At 37.7% G+C, this 19,193-nt stretch overlaps 1 protein-coding gene across 2 annotated transcripts in view; it reads left to right on the forward strand.

Annotated features, from left to right (window-relative positions):
* The window catches only part of RBMS3 (RNA binding motif single stranded interacting protein 3), a 611,777-nt gene that overhangs the window by 387,948 nt on the left and 204,636 nt on the right, over nt 1–19,193 (forward strand). For both annotated transcript variants that reach the window (XM_090283032.1, XM_090283033.1), the window contains exon 5: nt 7,368–7,525. In XM_090283032.1, the coding sequence (XP_090139158.1) occupies nt 7,368–7,525 (158 nt within the window). The remainder of the gene's footprint in view (nt 1–7,367; nt 7,526–19,193) is intronic.

Consider the following 19,193-nt stretch of genomic DNA (forward strand, 5'->3'; position numbering starts at 1 on the left):
TTCAACTGGTCTACCTGACCATGGAGCATCATACAGCAAGAAATCTCCAGCGCAGAACTTTGCAAACCACTTTTGACACTTTTGATCAGTCACAGCACTTTCTCCATACACTGCACAAATCTACTTTTGTGTTTCAATTGTGTTCTTACCTCTCTTGAAATTATAAAGCATAATGTGCCAGAAATGTGGTAAATTTTCTTCCATCTTCAACATTAAAATGGCTATATAAAAATTCACCAATTTTGATGTTAATTTTAAATGTATACTGATATGACAGCTATTACAATGTAATATTAAGAAAATTATCTCAAATTAAGTTAAAAACAACTAAGTGCTACTAGAGCTATCTAATAGGAAATAAAAACAAATGAACTTTTTGGCCAACCCAGTATATTGATTTGTGTTATGGTGATTCTTCTAGAAGAGTTTAATAGGGTACCGCAATAAAGTTATGGTTATATTCATGTCATTTTCATAATTTCAGTCATTTGAAGGAGGATCATGGTCAGTGTCAAAAAATCATGTGACTACTTTCCAGCCCGGAGTTCACAGTAGACTGATAAATGAAATATTCCTGGCAAGCCCCTTCACAGAAGTGAATTAAATTCTGAGAAAATGTGGTGCAACTTGTTTACAATATTGAGTAGTTCTCTATAGTTTTGTATCCTGTTCTCATTTTTGACTGTCAGGACCCTGAGTAGAAGACCAGACATTTTTGTGCTATGGTAATAATATATGACAATAAAACTATAGAGAGATCTCAATATTGTAAAATGTTAATTTAGCACTTTCTCACAGGGGACACCATCACATCAGGGCTGATAATTGGTGATACTGAGCTCGCGTGTATGAGGTGCATGTGGAGGGAGAAGTCAAGAAAAGCCAGGAATGCAATCTGGCCACGTGTTCCAGGACCACAGGTAATGCAAATTCGGTCATAAAGACTCCAGAGGCTCATTTAATCATTCCCTGCTCACCTCAGCTCGAGGCTGCTCCACTGACCTAGAAGTAAAGCCAGCACCAGCCTCAAAGAGCGGCACAAATGACCAGTGGTTCAGGTTTTCCTGAGCACTGGGCATGGTTTCACAGTCAGGCCTCTACTGAGTTCATTATCCAGAATTAAACCCTCCTATTGAACGTGAGGACGTGAACTCCGATTTCCAGTGCTGTGCTAACATTAAATTTGAAATAATTAAATGCTGCTTTTAAAATATGCATTCCTTAGGGAAATTGTTATTATTGGTGTTTATTTTAAGAAGATTGTTTTCATTGGTGCCTTGGGAGGAAAAACTGGTAGGCAGCCTTCTAACTCTAGCACCATGCAAAATTAAAGGAAGAGAAATCACCCTCTCTTTTACTGGAGGGAGAAGGAAATTGAGAACACAGGGCAGCCCCCTTCACCGCTTAGCAAACAAGACAGAGAACACGTTTATTAGGCACCCTCTTGGGGTGAAAGCCTACTTCTTGGAAGTCCTTCACTTTTTCCTTTGCTCTTGAATGCATTGCCTCAGATGTATGCTTCTGGAGCACCTACCTTAGGGGAAGACTATGAACCTCTCTTTCTCTGGTCAAAGGCCATGGCTGTGTGGCAAGGAAATGCAGAAATCCTAGTGTGAAAGTCAGAGCTGAGCCTTTGTCTTATGTCTTCTTAGCAAGAGAGATTTGGCAAAATTAACTCATTGTATCAGTTAGGGTTCGCCAGAGAAATAGAACCATTGCAGGTTTTATATTCATATTTATATTTGTGTGTATATTTATTATATGGAATCTGCTCAGACAATTTTGGAGGCTGATAAGCCCCAAAATCTGCAGTGAACAAGCTGGAGACCCAAGAGAACCATGACATTGTTCCAGAGAAGGCAGTAACAGACCAATGTCCCTGGCTGGAGGCAGAAGGAATTCTCTCTTACTTTAGGGGACGATCAGCCTTTTTGTTCTATTCAGTCCTTCAACTGATAGTGTAAGACCTATCACATTAGGAAAGACAATCTACTTTACTCAGCTTATTGATTCAAATGTTATGTTCATCCAGAAATACTCTCACAGATGCATCCAGAAGTTGGCACATAAAATTAGCCATCATACACATATGTGATACTGAAGCAAACATGGCCAGAATAGCAGGCTTCTTCCGAGTCTCATCTCAAGGTGCTGTAACTCCTAGAACTATGCATCAAACATGCTGAAAATATTGCTAGAGGGTGAGAATATCTTTTTACAAAAGTTAGTGTTACACTCGTTTTAGAACCTCAGGTGCCTTTTAGCTTGTTAATGTGAGAGGCTCTGACTCCCTGCTTCTGTTTTCGGGGTGAGAGAAAATATTTAGTTTTTATTATTGCTAATTCTTTATACTGCTACAAAATTTAAAATAAACTGTTCCATTAAAAAACAATTGTTCCTTTGTCTCCTCATTGGTTTTTCTTTCTACAGGTGAAATTCAATGAATGGCAATATGGATAAGCAATCTTGAATTACAATAGGGTGGTAGAAGGTGGACTAGATCAAGTAAAAAACATATCATTATAATGTCATTCATTTACTTACTAGCCATGTGATCTTGGTAAACTTCTTCAGATATCAGAATTGGCTTTCTCATTTGGAGAATAAAAACAATAACTCTCATCCTATCTATTTCATAGAGTTGTTATAAGAAGCCACACGAAATAATTCTGAAACGTTACTATCTTCAGTCCATATGAACATGCCTCTCAATGTCTTTTTAAAGTATTATAGTCACGTGTTTGTTTATAGTTATTTCAGACTTCCTCAGGATATATTCTAGATGTTTTGTTACCACTGTTGAGGATAATTCATCTTAAAATAGCTTTGTCTACCTACTAGTTCAAAAATAACTATAAATTGGTTACACACAATTCTGTGATTTTAAAAAGGACTTGGCAGTAAATAAAATAAGTAAAACCTAACAACTTAGAATTATTGTATGGGTATTATATTACGATGAAAAAACTAGAAATACAGTTCCCTAAAACAGTGTTACTTAAAGTTTGGTCCATCAATGGTACTTTCCCACAATGAAATAAGCACAGAAATTGAGAGTAAGCATTTAAAACCTTCAGTAACAATTTCACACTAATGTGACATTTAATCCAAAAGTAATTTTGGTCTGTTGATTGTAGTTATAAAAAATGCAACTTGCATTTTACATGTCTTTTCATTTTACTTTATTTTTGATTAGCTTATTTTTATTTTATTTTACAAATATTGGTCTGTGACAGATTGGAAATAAGATGAGTCTTCACCCTAGGTGACTTGAGAAACATTGCTCTAAAATCTCTACTACCAGTGACCACTTCCTGAATATTTAATGTGGTTTTGTCAAGCATGGGTGTTACTAGGTTGTGTTGAAGCCTTGTTCTATTAACTACCTTTTTTAGAATCATGTATATATAATAGCCATAATACATATTCAAAAAAAAAAAAATGCAACCCAAGAACTAACCTTTGATCTAGATATGGGCAAAAATGTTTCACCCTCTATTTGTATCCATTTGCTTATTTACCTTGAAATATCTGAAGTTCTGAAGTTATTTTTAAGTGTTAAAAAGCAAATGAGTGCTAATAAATCTTATTTTGGCAGTTTTCATACACAGATAAATCCAAGAAAAGTGAAGTCATTTCAGGGGAAAAAAATTACATATTCCCGAGTAAAAGGACTTGTCTTTGTTCCCATTAACAATGGAGAGGGTGCTTTTCTAACTTTGCCACTATCTTCTGACAAAACTAAGTAATAAATCAAGAAAATCCAGTACTGATGAAAATACATAGAAACAGACCCAAATGGAGGAATTATGTATGGTGTCAATTAAATGTAATAGATGTATGAATTATAGTCATATGTACTAGTATATGCTGCAAAGTATTCATTCAGTGTCTATGTATGACATTCTGGCTAAGGCTAGGAACTCTTTTTATTTTATTTTTTCCATAGCCTCAACTCTGTAACTAAAACTAATTGATGAATAAGCAAAAGTGACTAAAACAAGGACTTCAGAGATATTTATTCCTGTCTTCATTAATATTTATTTGAACCACAAAGTGCTGTATTCTAGTCATTGAATTTTAAGAGCCAAGGCAGTGCCATGAATTGGTAAGAACATTGGACCAGGTGTAAAACGACAGAGCTTCTATTTCTAGCATGTTACTAATTAACTAGGCAACCTTGAGCAAGTCATACCCACTCTTCTAGCTTCTGTTTTATTCAAGCTGTTAAATCATGAGATTGGATATGATGTTCTGTTAGGTTTATTCTGGAGCCAAAATTATCATAAAAATTTAAGTTAAAAAAATTCTTTTTTTATTTCTTTAAGATTGCAATGACCAGTTGAAATTTTTTTTCTGAAAAATTAAGAGGAAAGTGTTCTTTGGTCCATAGTGCCAAAGAATCTTTTAAGTCACCATCTATTTACATAAACCTGGTACAAAAATAAAATTGAAAGTAAAAGTATGAATGCATGTGTTATTTTAAAATTCATTCTATGCAGAAATTAAAATCTACTGTCAAATCAACAAATATATTCCAGACTAATACTGCATTTCAAAGGACAGAATTTCTTAATAAATAACACTGTCCAACACCAAATTCTTCCTGTGAATATAAATTAAGGAATGACACTGTCTAATGCTTTATTGTCTCCCTAAATACAAATTAATGAGTTGGCCTTACTGTCTGAATTTGAATTCAGAATGTCACTTACTGGGCAATCTTTTTATGTACTAGGCTCTGAGTGTTTATTACACACCACTTTGAGAAGCTGCAATGCATTCTACACTTGGTGAATTTAGAGATGGATTATAATCGGAACAAACTGGTGCACTGCTGCCTACAGAAAATGACAAGATCTGTACAGAATTCTGTATAGTGTGGTTAGTTGCTTATGATTATTTAACTTGGCCAGGGACAAAGGAGTGCAACATTCTAGGCAAATTCCAGTCTATACACAAGACTGCCATGTTTTGCAGCCCGCTCTGGGTTAACTCAGGAGCTCCCAAGCTGTGGGATATGTATATATTGCTCATGGAACTTGAGTTGATGTAGGTATGTAGTATCCAGAAATCACATGATAACAAAGTTGTTCCTTTTTTTTACTTCTTTCTCAATTCTTATTCTTCCCAGGAAAAAGACTCTGTCTGGTGCTAGGGTAATTCTGACACCTTTTATAATTACAAATCTAATTTGTAATTAAAAGAGTGTCAACCACCAGGGCCAAAGTCTTCCGCAAACAAATGTCATTTTCTATGATTTAATAACATTGATTTGTTCCCTATTTTTAGAGTAACCAACCTATTAATTATGGTACCAACATAAAGTTATCTTTTGAAATAAATTTATTTATGCCCAAAGGCATGTTGAGTTAAAATATAAAGTTTTAATGTAAATAAAATACTAGTGCATGGCTGGAAATTTTTTCTAAAATGATATGCAAATGATTGAAGCTTGGGAAACATTGGGTTAGCGGAAAGTACACTGAGTGGCAGATAGAAAACTTGGTCTCTGAATCTAATTCTTACTCTGTCACTAATGATTGGATTGTCCTTGGATAAGATGATGAATCTTTCATGCTTCCATTTCCTCATGACCCAATAAATATAATGATATTTGCCCAGCAACCTTTGAAGTAAGGATACTAAGATTAAAATGAAATGATGGGTAGTGAAATTTGAAAGTTGTATGTGCATAATGTTCATTATTATGTATCTGAGGCACCATTTTTTCTTTATTTTATCACCATCCCAGCTGAAAGACAGAAAGAAAGAAGTCGCGGTCATTTAGGAAGGAATAGTTTTCTTTCTGTGACTGTACCATTTATTAGTGGGGTGTATGTGAGCATGTGTGTGTGTGGGGAGAGACTACAGTTGTACATTGTCTACACTTACACTACTACTAAAAACTAAAGCTGTGTCGTCTTTTTCTGATTGATTATATGTTTATATTTACTGTTTTCTGTGGTGATAAAAATGTCTGAAAACTAAACTGTTTAAAAAATGAACTTAATAATAGATCTTATTCATCTTACAGCTTGATAAAATATAATGGCTTACCTGAATATTTAGAGCTGTTTGAAAATTAATGGAGTTTAGTTTTATAGTAAAATTGTTCCTTGACCTGAAAGAATATTTGGAATATTGCTTATTATATTTTTTCATTGTGCTTAAAACATCATATTTTCTACAAAATATGAAACCATGTATTCAACAGAAGATATTTTGCTGTTGCATAATGTGATTTCTTATAGACTTCATTCAGGATTTCTTTTTTTCCAATTTGATCTCACTTATACATGAAGTCAAAGTTGTTGGTTTGGTTAAAATATAATGGTTCAGTGAAACATCTGATTTTTTTAAATATTAATAATTAATTATGACAGATTATGGCTGTTATTTTAAGACATACATACAACTATGTTCCAATTTGTTATGTAAAATAAATAACATTTGTGCACATAGAAACAATGCGAGCAATTGTTGTTTGGTTTCCCATTCTATTAAGCAAAGCTTATTTAAGCACTATTCCTGATGGATTACAAAATGATAGGCATTGTAATTCATTTGCATATAACTATTCATGGATGGTCTAGGGCAGCAATTTCCAAACTTAAGCAGTCACCAGAATCACCTGGAAGGTTTTTCAAAACACAGATTACCTGGCCCACTCTCAAGGGTCTGATTCAGTAGTTCTGAGTGTGGCCTGGAAGTTGGCATTTCTGGCAAGTCCTGCAGTGTTACCGAGGCTGAGGATGCTGTTTGAGGACGATACATTTTTTTTTCCATTGGTCTGGTGCAAAGCAGTATAGCAGGACAGTGAAACTCAAAAACTTTGGTGATGCCCCCAGATTTCAGCCCTGGCTTTGACACTCGGGAGCTGTGTAAGTTGGACAAAGTAGGGATCAATTTTGTCATGTGTAAAATAGTAACAACTATATCTGTTAAGACTATTGAATGAAATAATGCATATTAAATGTTTAAAACAATGCCTAGCATGTTATGATCACTCAGTAACTGCAACATTAATAATTAGAGGTGACGGGAGTTAGAGTGGTAATGGTAGAAGTAGTAATTAATAGTAATAGAGAAGAATATACATATTTACCTTAGTTCAATTCGATGAAAGTTTATTAGTCTTTTCTAAGGAAGGCTGGGCAGAAGGGTTGGTCTTCATTGATGACATTGTTTCTATAAGAAACACTGGCAAGAAGGGAATTCAGTGACAAGCAGTCACTGTGGTGGAAGATTTTCAAGACTATGTTGGAGTGGAGTCTAGACTGCAGTTTAATCAAAAGTTTATCCATTTGTGCAGTAGGTTCCTCAATATTTAGAACTTACTCCCTTTGTTTGTTTCCTTCCCTTAGCAACAAGAGCAAGACCCAACAAATCTATACATCTCAAATCTCCCCATTTCTATGGATGAGCAGGAACTTGAGAATATGCTGAAACCCTTTGGACATGTCATTTCCACCAGAATACTAAGAGATGCTAACGGAGTCAGCCGAGGTGTTGGTTTTGCCAGGTAAAACACTTGCTTTGTATGTTACTTACTTTTCCTCCATTCCTTCCTTTTAATTCCATCCCTTTCTAGCAGTAGGGTTGCAGGACTGGTCCCGAGTGAGGGCATGTACGGAAGGCAGCCAATTGGTGTTTCTCTCTCTTGCATCAATGTTTCTCTCTTTCTCTTTCTCTCTTCCTTCTCCTTTCTCTAAAATAAATAATAAAAATAACATTTAAAAAACAGTTGCTTATCACACTTATTTGATGCATGTTCGCTTCAAGCCAAAGAATTCCAATGCCATTATAAAGTGTTCTTTCTAAAATATGTATATAGAATGTTTATATGTGTCTGGAGTCATAATGATTTGCAGACAGATACCCCAGGCTTTTCTATGCCTATAGATCAACAAAATCAGGTGTGGCCCATTTCTGCTAAAGATAATAAATGTCCAGTCCCCAAAACTAAAGAGCCCATGTGGTGAACAAAGCATCCACGTGGTTTTGCATTAATTCCCAAAGAACAAGATGATAGAATTTCTCGGTCAGCAGAAGAGAGAAGAGATGAAAGGTACAGAGAAACAGAAGTTGTTGGAAAGTCCCAAGGAACACAAACATATAAGAGGAGGTCAAAGGGCACTTGCATTTAAGAGGCCCTGACTGTGTGTTTTTGATGTTTTACGCAACGGGGAAAAAAGCAGATTGAACTTTTTTCGTTGTTGGAAAAGGAAGACTAGTTTTCACTTTAACTTTAAGAGAATATTTATGAAAGAGAGTCTCAGCCAGGAACAGAGTTAAAATGCTTGTACCTTCTGTGCTTTCATGAAAAACAAAGCTAGAGGGGCCACAGGAAAAAAGAAACTGCTCAACCACAAACAAGGAAAGTCATAGCTGCGCTTCCATGACTTGGTATGTGTATGTGTCTCTGGCTGAACTCACATGGATGAACAGATGGTTGTTAGTGTCATCAGGAAGTCAATACATTGCAGACAGTTGTGCTCACCTAGGATAAACCCTGCCATCACTTTGCAAACCATTCCAAATGAACTTCTGGGGAACCCACTTCGAAAGAAAACAAATAGTAATGTAAATGTTAACTGATTTCAAACTGGACTTCCTTGAGGTCATGGACCACTGTCTTCAAATTCTTTATATTCCCCATAATGTCCAACACAGAGTAGACCAGTAGACATATGCAAGATATATGTTTGATATATTGAAGAGAAATGGGCCAAATGAAGACCATCTCCTGCTTTGAATGTGTGCCTAAGGCATTTAAAATTTCAGAACACTGTTAACTGTTGATTTTCATGGTCAAGGCAGAGCTAATCACACTGCCTGGGTGTCTGAAATTTGCCAAGGTGGTTATTCTTGGATAGTGTACAACCTGCAGTTGGAAGTCTGACCAGTGTAGAACTGCTCTGTAATCACATTGATGATTCACACAACATGCATGTTCCTTTGGTTCTTCCCCCACCCCTCACTCCCCAAAACACTCTTTCATAAATGACTTTGTCCTTCATTTGTACTCCTCTGAGAAATGAACATCTTTCATATCAACCAAACTCATTTTCTAATCAAATCTATGCTGATTTTTTTTCTTAAACAAAGAATTTTTCGTATCAAGTATTTTAGTTTGTTAGAGCCGCCATACCTGATTTCAACAGACTGACTGGATTAAACAACAGAAATTGTGATGTCAGGAGGTTTGGTTTCCTCTCTTTGTCTCATAGGTGGCCTAGGAGGCTTTCTGCTCCCTGTGTCTTCACTTCGCCTTCCCTTTGGTTGGAGTCCTCACCTTCTCTTCTTAAGTGGAGATTGGATTAGGACCCACCCACCTGGCCTCCTGTTAATTTAATGACCAATTTAAAGTCCCTATCTTCAAATACAGTCACATTCTGAGACACTAAGGGTTTAGGACTTCATCCTGTGAATTTGAGCAGGGAACACAATTTAGCTTATAACATAAAGATAGGGCTGTTCATTTCTCTCATATCTTCTCTGTACATGTTAAGCTTACTTAAAAAGAAGATTTTTCTTAAGTGCAGAATCCAGTAATGCATACTGTAAGGGGTAAAACTGTAATCATAGTAGTCATGAAGCAGTAAAATCCATATATTTTTTTTAACCGGATAAGGATGAGAATTTTAAATTATTATTGTATGTCTGCTCTAAATGTAGCCTCTCACTTCTTCAGTGCATTTTGCATATTGAAACCACAAGTGATTCTTTGAAAATGCAAATCTGATCATGTCAGGGCTCTGCTGACTTCCTTTCCATATGGCATGAGTCACTGGATTTACAGAACTCTGACATCATTATCTCTGACATGGCCCATCTTCCTAGCCTGTCTTCCTGCCTCATGTCCTAGCCATAACCTGGCCTTCTTGCCTGTTACATGTGACTCTTCCTCTGGTTTCTGCCCACACAGCCCTCAGATATAGACTTAAACGTCTTTTCTTGAAAGACACCTTCACTGACTTCCAATTCTATCCTTCAGACAAAGTTACATTCTGTTATTATAGCTCTTATCAAAGCTGTGTGTGTGTTTTTAAGTAAAATTTATCACAATCATAATGAATTCGCTATTTAATTTCTGTCTTAACCCACTGGATTGCACATTCACTTAAGTCATTTTTTAAATTACTGTTGAATAGGTGGATGGGTGAATGGAATTGTAGATTGCATAATTACCTTTTTATGAAGTTTCTGAATGACTGAACTCCAAGCAATGAGTTTTAAAACTTTGAGCTTTGAATATGAATTATTGGTAGCATTCCGATACTGCAACTTAGGTCTCTGTACTCTAAATCATGCAATTTCCAGTTTCAGAAAGTGGCATGTGGATTGCAAAAGGAATCTTTAGTTCAAATCAAGCCAATGATTTTTAACACCTAAGAAATCAAAAGAAAATCTGAATTTGCCTGTCTTGTAAAAGGCCTGGAAACTTGACACAGAATACGTATTTCATCCTCTGTTGTCTTAGACCTGAAATTCTAGGGAGCAGGGTCCCACTTTACCAATTTCATGGAGTGAGAAAATAATTGTGGCTATTGCCTAGGTAAATAGATCTGCCCAAGTTCTTACTTCCTCACAAGGATTTGCTCTGCATTTTCTCAAACAGCTGTGGCTACTGCTTTAACTAACTTGATTATTCACAAATTAACCCTGCTTTTTAAAAGTTATCTTGTTTCCACTCAGCCTTTCTTAGCAGGAACTTATTTCTGAACCACATGACAGAAATGTTTTGAGACAATGTTTTCTGAATTGTTCCAAGCCGAGTACATAAGCCTTGAGACAGTGGTTCTTAAAGCGTAGTTTCCAGGGCAGCAGCATCACCTGGGAAGTTATAGAAATGCACATTTTTGAACCCCACCTCATACTTACTGACAAACACCTTTGGGTGCCTATGATGCCCTCTAAAGTCTGAAAAACTTTGCCTTAGGGCCTTAGGCTCTCAAAATCATCTGGAGGTTCTGTAAAACCTCAGGTTGCTGGGCCTCATTCTTAGAGATTTTTCCAGATGGAGTTGATTTCTGTCGATCACATTGTCCCACTTCCTCAAAGTGTACTTATCATAAAGTGATCTCTGTTCCCAGGCCTTATGTCTTTCCTAGAACCTAGAATGGAGTCTGACCCCCACTAAATCTTTTATAATGGACAAATGAAATCACTTTAAGTTTTTGGTTGGTTTATTTGGTTTTGGCTATAGAAATATGCAGGCAGATAGCATTTCATGAAAAACCAGTTCTGAGACAGTACAGAAAACTGCAGTAGCATCAGCCCAACTAGTACTGGTTCACGAATTATTTCTTCTCCTAAAAGTTTACAGTGCCAAGGCATTATGAAAAGAATATACTTATTCAGTTGGGAGAACAGCTAACCTATAATTGTGCTAGTAAAATGTACACATCTCTTGAACTTATGATTGCCTCAATTCATGACACCTGAATAATTTTTTTCATCAGCCTTCATTTTGAATATTACCATTGGTCACTTCTAACCACCATCCTGGATTCATGTGTAAGAGATCCTCAAACTGTTTTGACTAGAACGAAAACCCCACATTATTATCTTACCCAAAAGCTATACATTAATCTCCTTGGATAACCATCCCTTCCAAGTAAAGGTAGTATCTTCATTTTATATTTAAAACGCTGAGTTTCAAAGCATTGGTTGGAATGCTAGCAGGATGCACAGACGGCACCATTGCAGGCTTTTCAAAGTTCCAGAAGCACTAGATAGTGTCTGAAATTAAAGACATTTTATTTTATTTTTTATGTTTTTAACTCGCTTGTAACTTAAGCCAGTTTTGTAAGACCCACCCCCCTCCAGGCAGCATTTTATGGCCAAGTCATAAACCTCTAAAAACAGAAGTTTATGGTGGAATGCTGACAGGCAGACAGGCAGACCCACTACTGCAGGGCTCGCGGGTGCCAACACACTACCTTGCCTTCGAGGGTGAGGATCAGAGCGTAAATCAGCCCGAGTCTGGAGGGACAGGACTCTGTGTTCGTGTTATCCGTTTCCCATTCCCAGAAACATGAGACCGTTTGTCTAACAAAAATCACATTGAAAGAGTGTTATGAGAGGCTGGTAAAGAATGGCCCAGAGTGGAGAAGGGATGGGGGGTAAGCATGCACAACTAATCCAGCTTCAACATCTGGGAACATAGAACCTCTTTAAGAAATGCATTTACTGTCCCCTGGTGAGCTAAAGAGCGTGAGAGACTGCTGAGCGCAGAGACCTTTGTATTTTGTAGTATTTCCCGGCCCTCTCCAGCACTTTTAATTTGATTCTCATGGAGCTTTGTTTGAATGACTTTTAACACAGAGGAAGCCCTGTGTCCCACTTCTCTTGATCTAATAAGCAAGTTATTCAAATAATTTCAGTTCTTCTTTTCACAAAGTAAAAAAATTAATCATGCTTACAGGCAGACAAACATCAGCCTGATTTTTAACAATCAATATAAATAGCAGATTAAAAATATTTTTGTATTTTATTTAATAGCTTTGAATATTATTAAAATTTCATTCACTTGACTTTGACTGTCTGAACTTTTTGCTCCCTGTAGTGAGAACACTGATTCAGAATAAATATAATTAAAAATATAAGAATTAAAAAATTATAAAACAAATGCCAAACGTTCCTTTTTAGGCAAGTATGTGCCCCTTTAAAATGACCATCTAGCCTATCAAACTGTAATTCTATTGTTTTGAAAGTGTTTTGATCATATCTACATTGAATTCATATTTGTGTTGACAGTCCCTCACTGTTTTGGCAATTCTTTTCGCATTACTATCTGAAACCCATGGAACTAGGCAATCAAATGTGAGGAAAGAAGATCTCTAAAATGTAAACTTAGTGATTAGTGATATGCAAACTACAGCTGTGTTTGCCTAGAAACAGGTTACAATTGTGTTTGCTGAGACTGAAGAGGATGAGGGCTGCTATTCTGTTTGGTGATTTTAAGTCCTCTACCTTCTAGCAGCACACAAGAGCCACTGTAGAGTCAAGTCCTGGTCCACCCTCCATCTTCTTCATCTTTGTTTTCTGTGTCACTTTGTTTACCTTCATCTCTCTCTTCACATTGACTCTTTGTATTTCTTTCTTTTACCATCACAAAGTCATGATCACAGGTACAGAACACAGAACCTTCTGCTTTCATTTTCTTATTTCCGGAGCCCTGGTTTTCAAAACCCAAACCCACCAACCAAGCAAATGAATGAAATTGCATCCAATAATCTATCCTGAAATCTCCTGGACTCAATTCTCCCTTTATACATACCTTTATAAAAATGTAAAGAAGGGAAACCATATACTTTATTGTTTTATAATTACAAAATTGAAATGTTCAGATTCCAAAGACTGCCTCTGTGGAATGGAAGGAGAGTTCTGAATATGATTTACCCATTAGAAACTGAAATGGGATAACTCTGTTTCCTCTCGATTGGTAATGGTGGCCATTCAGCACGCTCAGGACCCATAAGATCTCTTTGCTCTCTACCTGCTCTAAGCGCAAACAGTGACAGGGACTCTTGGGCCATCTGAAGGCTGTGTGCATTTGAGGTAGGCTGTCTGCTTCCAGCCACAGAGAGGACAGACTTAAGACATACCACTTGGGCTACAAGTGTGAGACTCTTTTATTTAGGATCTTTCCTATATTCTCAGTTTTCTGTGAGTTGAGTCAACCCATCTACATTCTATATCTGTGTGGTTATGAACATGGGTTTATAAGTCAGAAATAACTTAGCTTGTGTCTTAGTTCTGCACCTCCTGGCTGTGTTCTTGTACTAGTTACTTAATCTCTCTGAACCTCCTTTCCTGATATGAAAATATGTTCATTCATGTATTTATTCATTTCATCTAATAAATAATGTCTTGAGCAATACTAATATTCCAGTAATTATTCTAGATGCAGTAAATTCAGAGGTGTACACAAAAGATAAGTATCTGCTTTCAAGACTGGATATGGTACTGCATTGAGGAGACAAAGCATGCAATCAAATAAATAATAAAATAGAAAATAATTAAAGTTCTTAAAAACAGAATAAAACATAGGGGTGCAATAGAACATATGACAGAATGAGAGGCTGGAAGTCAGGAACAGGAAAGCCTCCTGAGGAGGGAGCATTTAAACTGAGATGCAAATGATCAAAAGAAGCCATCCAGGAGAGTCTCAGAGTGGATGAGGACTCAAGAGAGCATCATTGGTGATGCCAAGTTCACATATTGGGGAAACGGAAGAAAGGCAAAGTTGTTGTATCACAGAAGTAAGAAGAGAACTATAATAAAAAATAATTTCTAGGAATGGAATATGGTTATAGCTCAAAGGGACTGATTAAAGGTGTTATTGTCTTTCAGTGCCTTTAATGGCAGGATTTCTCTAAACCTAAGCATACTATACTCATTGATTTCTTTCCTTATCTCAGCTTTAATTTTTTTAATTTAATTTTCTTTCATTTCTGCACCAAAATTTCTTTTGAAAGCATGACTCTATGGTTAAAAGATAAATTTAGTTTATGATATATCTAGACAAGGATGTCAACTGGAGGTATGTGGTAATCTAAGTGAGAGAAGCCATCCTCTGAGTGTAAGAAAACTTTTTTCCCCCTCATGTTCTTCTTGAAACACACAGCCTCCAGTATAATGTTGTTTCTTGATTAATGATAGTTTTTAAGGTGTAGCCATCAAAGTGTGGGGTGGAAACAGAATTTTACCCCGGATGATTCAATGGAAGAGACTAGACTAAAGGAGTATTTAGAGAAGTGTGGGCAGAGTTAAGAGAACCAACAAAGGAATGTTAAGACACTCAGAGATGAGCAACAGAAGGAAGGCTTTACCACCCTGAGAACTGAAGGCAGGAAGAGGAGTGTTCCCAGAGCCCAGTGAGACCCAGAGCTTTGGAGGAGGGGCTGCCTGGATGAGCCATAGACAGAGAGGGCTACACCCGCTGCCAGAAAGACAAGTGCCAAAGCAGAGAGAGAATGAGGATGAACTGGTCATACTTCTCTCTACTCCCATTAAGTCCCCAGTGGCTGAACCCAATGAAATGCCATCAGATAAAGGAGCCAAGAGGATGTGGTCCATAGAAGGGTCACTTCTTTGGGACATAGGACAGAGCAGAGAAGACACAGTGGAGAGCAAAGAGAAAACACAGGTATACATGGATAATAGCTATTTGTTTTTCTCTTGACTGCGTCATTAAAGAAATACACAAAACTAAAAAATAGTACAAGTGCAGCAATAACCAGCATCTACTTCTTTGCTTTAGGATTGACAATTGATACCGGTGGGTAGGCTTGCCAGCAGACTGGCTCTGTTTAAAGAAAACAATTGCTCAATTCTAGGCCATGATTGCTGTGATGTCTTCATTCTGGTACCAAATATGTGTCATTTTTCACAGCAATTCTCCAATTCTCCGACAGTAACTGAGAGTCCAACAATTCAATTCAATTCTGACACTACCCAGAGTTATCATCCGACTGCAGGTTTAAGGCCTCAGTCCCTCAAGACTGTGCCTAGGCTACCCACACTTCTACTGAGTCAACTACAAATTCAGGAATTCCCCTGACTCCCCTTAGGTCTGATAATTCACTAGAGCAACCGAGAAAAAACACAAAAACACTTTACTTATGTATACCAAAATAGTATAAAGCATACAACTCAGGAACAGCCCAAAGAGGTACAGAGAGGACAGAAGGTCTAAGGATGTCTCAGTGCGCCCCTGCCCCCTTTAGGTAGGTATACCCCCTCCCCCCCAGAACATAAACCTGTTAACCAGCCCAGAAGTTCCTGAAACCTGTCATTCAGTGGTTTCCATGGAGATTTCACTACACAAGCATGGTTGATTAAATTAGTGGCCATTGGTGACAGAGATCAACCTCTAGCCCCTCCCCAGTCCCTGCGGAGGTTGGATGGTAGAGTTGAAAGCTCCAGCCCTCTGAGCAGTTGGTCTTTCTGGTGACTAGCTTCATCCTGAAGTGACCTAGGGGTCCCAACTTAAGTCATCTCATTAACATACACTCAAATATAGTCAAAAGGGGCTCATTATGAAGAACAAAAACCATGCCAATTACTCAGAAAATTCCTGAAGTTTTAGGAGTTCTGTGCCAGGGACCAGGACAAAAACCAAATTTATTTTTATTATACCATACTTGCCATACAAAAAACATGGATCAAATCATCTAATTTTGAATAGGAATCAAATTCAAATTTTTTATGTGAAGTCTCCCAACTTTAAATTTTGACAATGATTTCAAATTTTCCAAAAACTCTTTGCAGTCCAAACAAAACATACCTAAAGGCTGCATTTAGCCCACAGTTTCCAGTTTGGGACACCTGACATAGAATTCTAGTATAGTGGTTTTCCACCATGGCTGCACCCTGGAATCACCTGGGTAGCTTTGAAAAATATGTGCCTAGACTTCATGCCAAAGCAATTAAGTCAGAATCTCCTGGGCTAAGGCCCAGACATGGGTGTTTTTAAAAATAGTTTCATGATCATTTTAATGTACAGACATTTTTAAATAAGCCTCATATTTTGGAAGAAGTTTGGTTTTACAGAAAACTTAAAAAGATAATATAGAGTCCGCATATACCTCACACCGTGTTCCACTTTTTTGTAAATGCTTTCCATTACCAGGAAGTATTTATCAAAAAAGAAACTGATATTGGTTTATTACTATTAACTGAACTCCAGACTTTATTTGGATTTCACCAATTTTTTCATTGATATCTTTTTTCTGTTCCAAGATCCAACCCAGGGCACCATTTTGCATTTAGTTGTCATGTCTCATTAGTCTGCTCTGGTCTGTGACAGTTTCTTAGACTTTCTTAATTCTTCCTGAGTAGTATAGCCAGGCATTCTGGAAAATGGCTCCAGATCTGGATTTGTCTGATTTTTTCTCATGATAGGATCCATATTATGTACATGTTTTTGGAAAGACTACCAGAGAGCTGAAGTATTCCTCTAGGCTTGTCATATCAGGATATATCTTCATTTCTTTATTATAACAACCGTCGTCGTCGGCAGCCGTCCGTCTCGAGAGACGATGGTGTAGCTTCTTAAGAGTCTATCTGCACCGCAGAGAATGGTTGTGCAGTCCGACTCGGGAGTGACACGGTATCTGTCTCCTCCCGTGTTGAATCGACATCTTGTGATGATGCTGGAGTGGTTATAACAACCACTCTACTCAATAGTGGCTGGGTGGAATGGAGCTACCAGGATCCATCCAGCTTCAGAACGGATTAAAGAGCGTCAACATTGACCACAATGGAGCTCTATCTCTTCCAAATAAGCCGCCTGGATTGACAGTCAGGAGACAAAGGTTCTATTCCAGGCTTATCCACCAACTAGTCTTCGGGAAAGCCAAGCACAATCTCCTGGTGTTCGTTTCTTCATCTGTATAACGTAGAAGCTGATATGGGAGGCTATTTCTAATCCTGAATTTATGTGATTCCAGAACTCGAGGGTGGGTTTGCATTAGTCAAATATTGTCCAAAGTTCTGTTTCCTAAGAGAAGTATGTTGTAATGCTGAGCAAGACACTCTCCAAAAGTCTGGCTTTCTGCAAGGAGAGATGGCAGGGAAGCCGCTCTGCTTCACTCTTCGGTATTTATGACACTTACATCCTAAAACAGATAACAAAAACAGAGAAGAAAATTCAATTCATTCTCTTATCTTTGTTCCTGGGACTCCCTGTTATTCCTTCGCTACAGTGGGTTAAGAAGTAAATGACACAATTTGTTTTTGAAACGTCAGGAGCGCACATGTTAGTATTTTAAAAAATCTTTTCATGTTGACCCTTTGCATAAATCTTACCGGAAATGAGGGATGGCTGGCTTGCAGTGTCGGATGTTTCTAAGTCGCCAATCATTTGTACAGCGCCTGCGATTGCAAAACCACAAACATTTCACAATCGTGGAAACCTCTCATTACCCATAATAAATGACAAGGCGGATTTGTTTTAAATATATGGTTAATAATGCTTATTGCTTTAAGGTCACCCACTGAGAGATCCTCTATTGGAGTGGGATCGGTAGTGGGCTACAAATGGTTTTGCAAAATTCTTCTTCACCTCTGCATGTAAAGTCCGACCCAGGCTATTCTACGAATATTGGATCAGGCTCTCGTCTGATGTCATTTTCTTGTGGGAATTGTATTGGCTGTGGTACTAGCTCCTCTTCATAGTTGTTGACAAAAAAAGTTGAAAAAAATCAGTTCTGTGGTGCGTATTGAATATTGGAAGCCAGGTTCCTAGGCATCGAGACCAGAAAGAATGTCAAAAGGGACCTTTAATGGGTGTTTATATTTAAACATCAGCCCTAACAGAAAACCCTTAAGCTTTATACAATGATTAGGGCCTTGTAAGAACCTAATTAATGTATCATCGGGTGAATGGCAAGCTGTTCTGAGGGACTTGAGGGGGTTCAGATCCCGGCTAGGAAGAATAGATGCAGTTGTAGTGATTCAGTGGCCCATCTGAAAGGGACATGTAAAGGCAGCTTTGTCTGGCATGCTGCCTTTTCAGACCCAATTGATAATGCCCGTGTCAGTTTCAACTGAAGCGTGTGCCAGATTGCAGATAGCTTGAGCTAGCGTTTCAAAGCAGTTAATTGTGAAACTCGAGAGGAAAATGGGCACATTCTTCCAAGGTAGCTATTCAAATGCAGCCTCTCTCACTCCTCCCCTCCCCACCAGAGCTCCCTGGGTCTCACTTTTGTTCTGTTCCCACAGAAAATGGATGAGGAACACTGAGACTTTCCCCTTCGGCAGCTCCTATATTGCTGTCTTTGCTGGGACTGTTTTGCCTTGTTAAAATGTGCCCTGTGTATTAAAATGAAATTGTCACTGCTCTGTGGTGCAGCATAACACGGTTTGACACTAAGCGCCAACAGCTATAGGAAACAGGCTTTTATTGCATTTATTCTTTCAAAGACGAGAGTCTCTAAAGGCTCTCTGTAGACATTCACTTAGTTAAATCTGAATGAAGCTAACGTGAACAAGCTACACTGCTGTCTTTGTGTTCCTAAAAACAGCCCCCCCTCCCCCAATCTGGCTTGATATGGCTGTAAAACTGTTTTAAGAAAAGATGCTCATATATAGAATCCAAAAGGGAAGATTGGAGCCTTTCAAACCAGAACAAAAATATTTTAGGTGGGTCGAATGCGCTGGCCACTTTCTGTTCTTTA

The sequence above is a fragment of the Furipterus horrens genome, unplaced genomic scaffold (genome assembly GCF_987537825.1).
Source record: "Furipterus horrens unplaced genomic scaffold, mFurHor1.1.pri manual_scaffold_7, whole genome shotgun sequence".
NCBI classification, from domain to species: Eukaryota; Metazoa; Chordata; class Mammalia; order Chiroptera; family Furipteridae; genus Furipterus; species Furipterus horrens.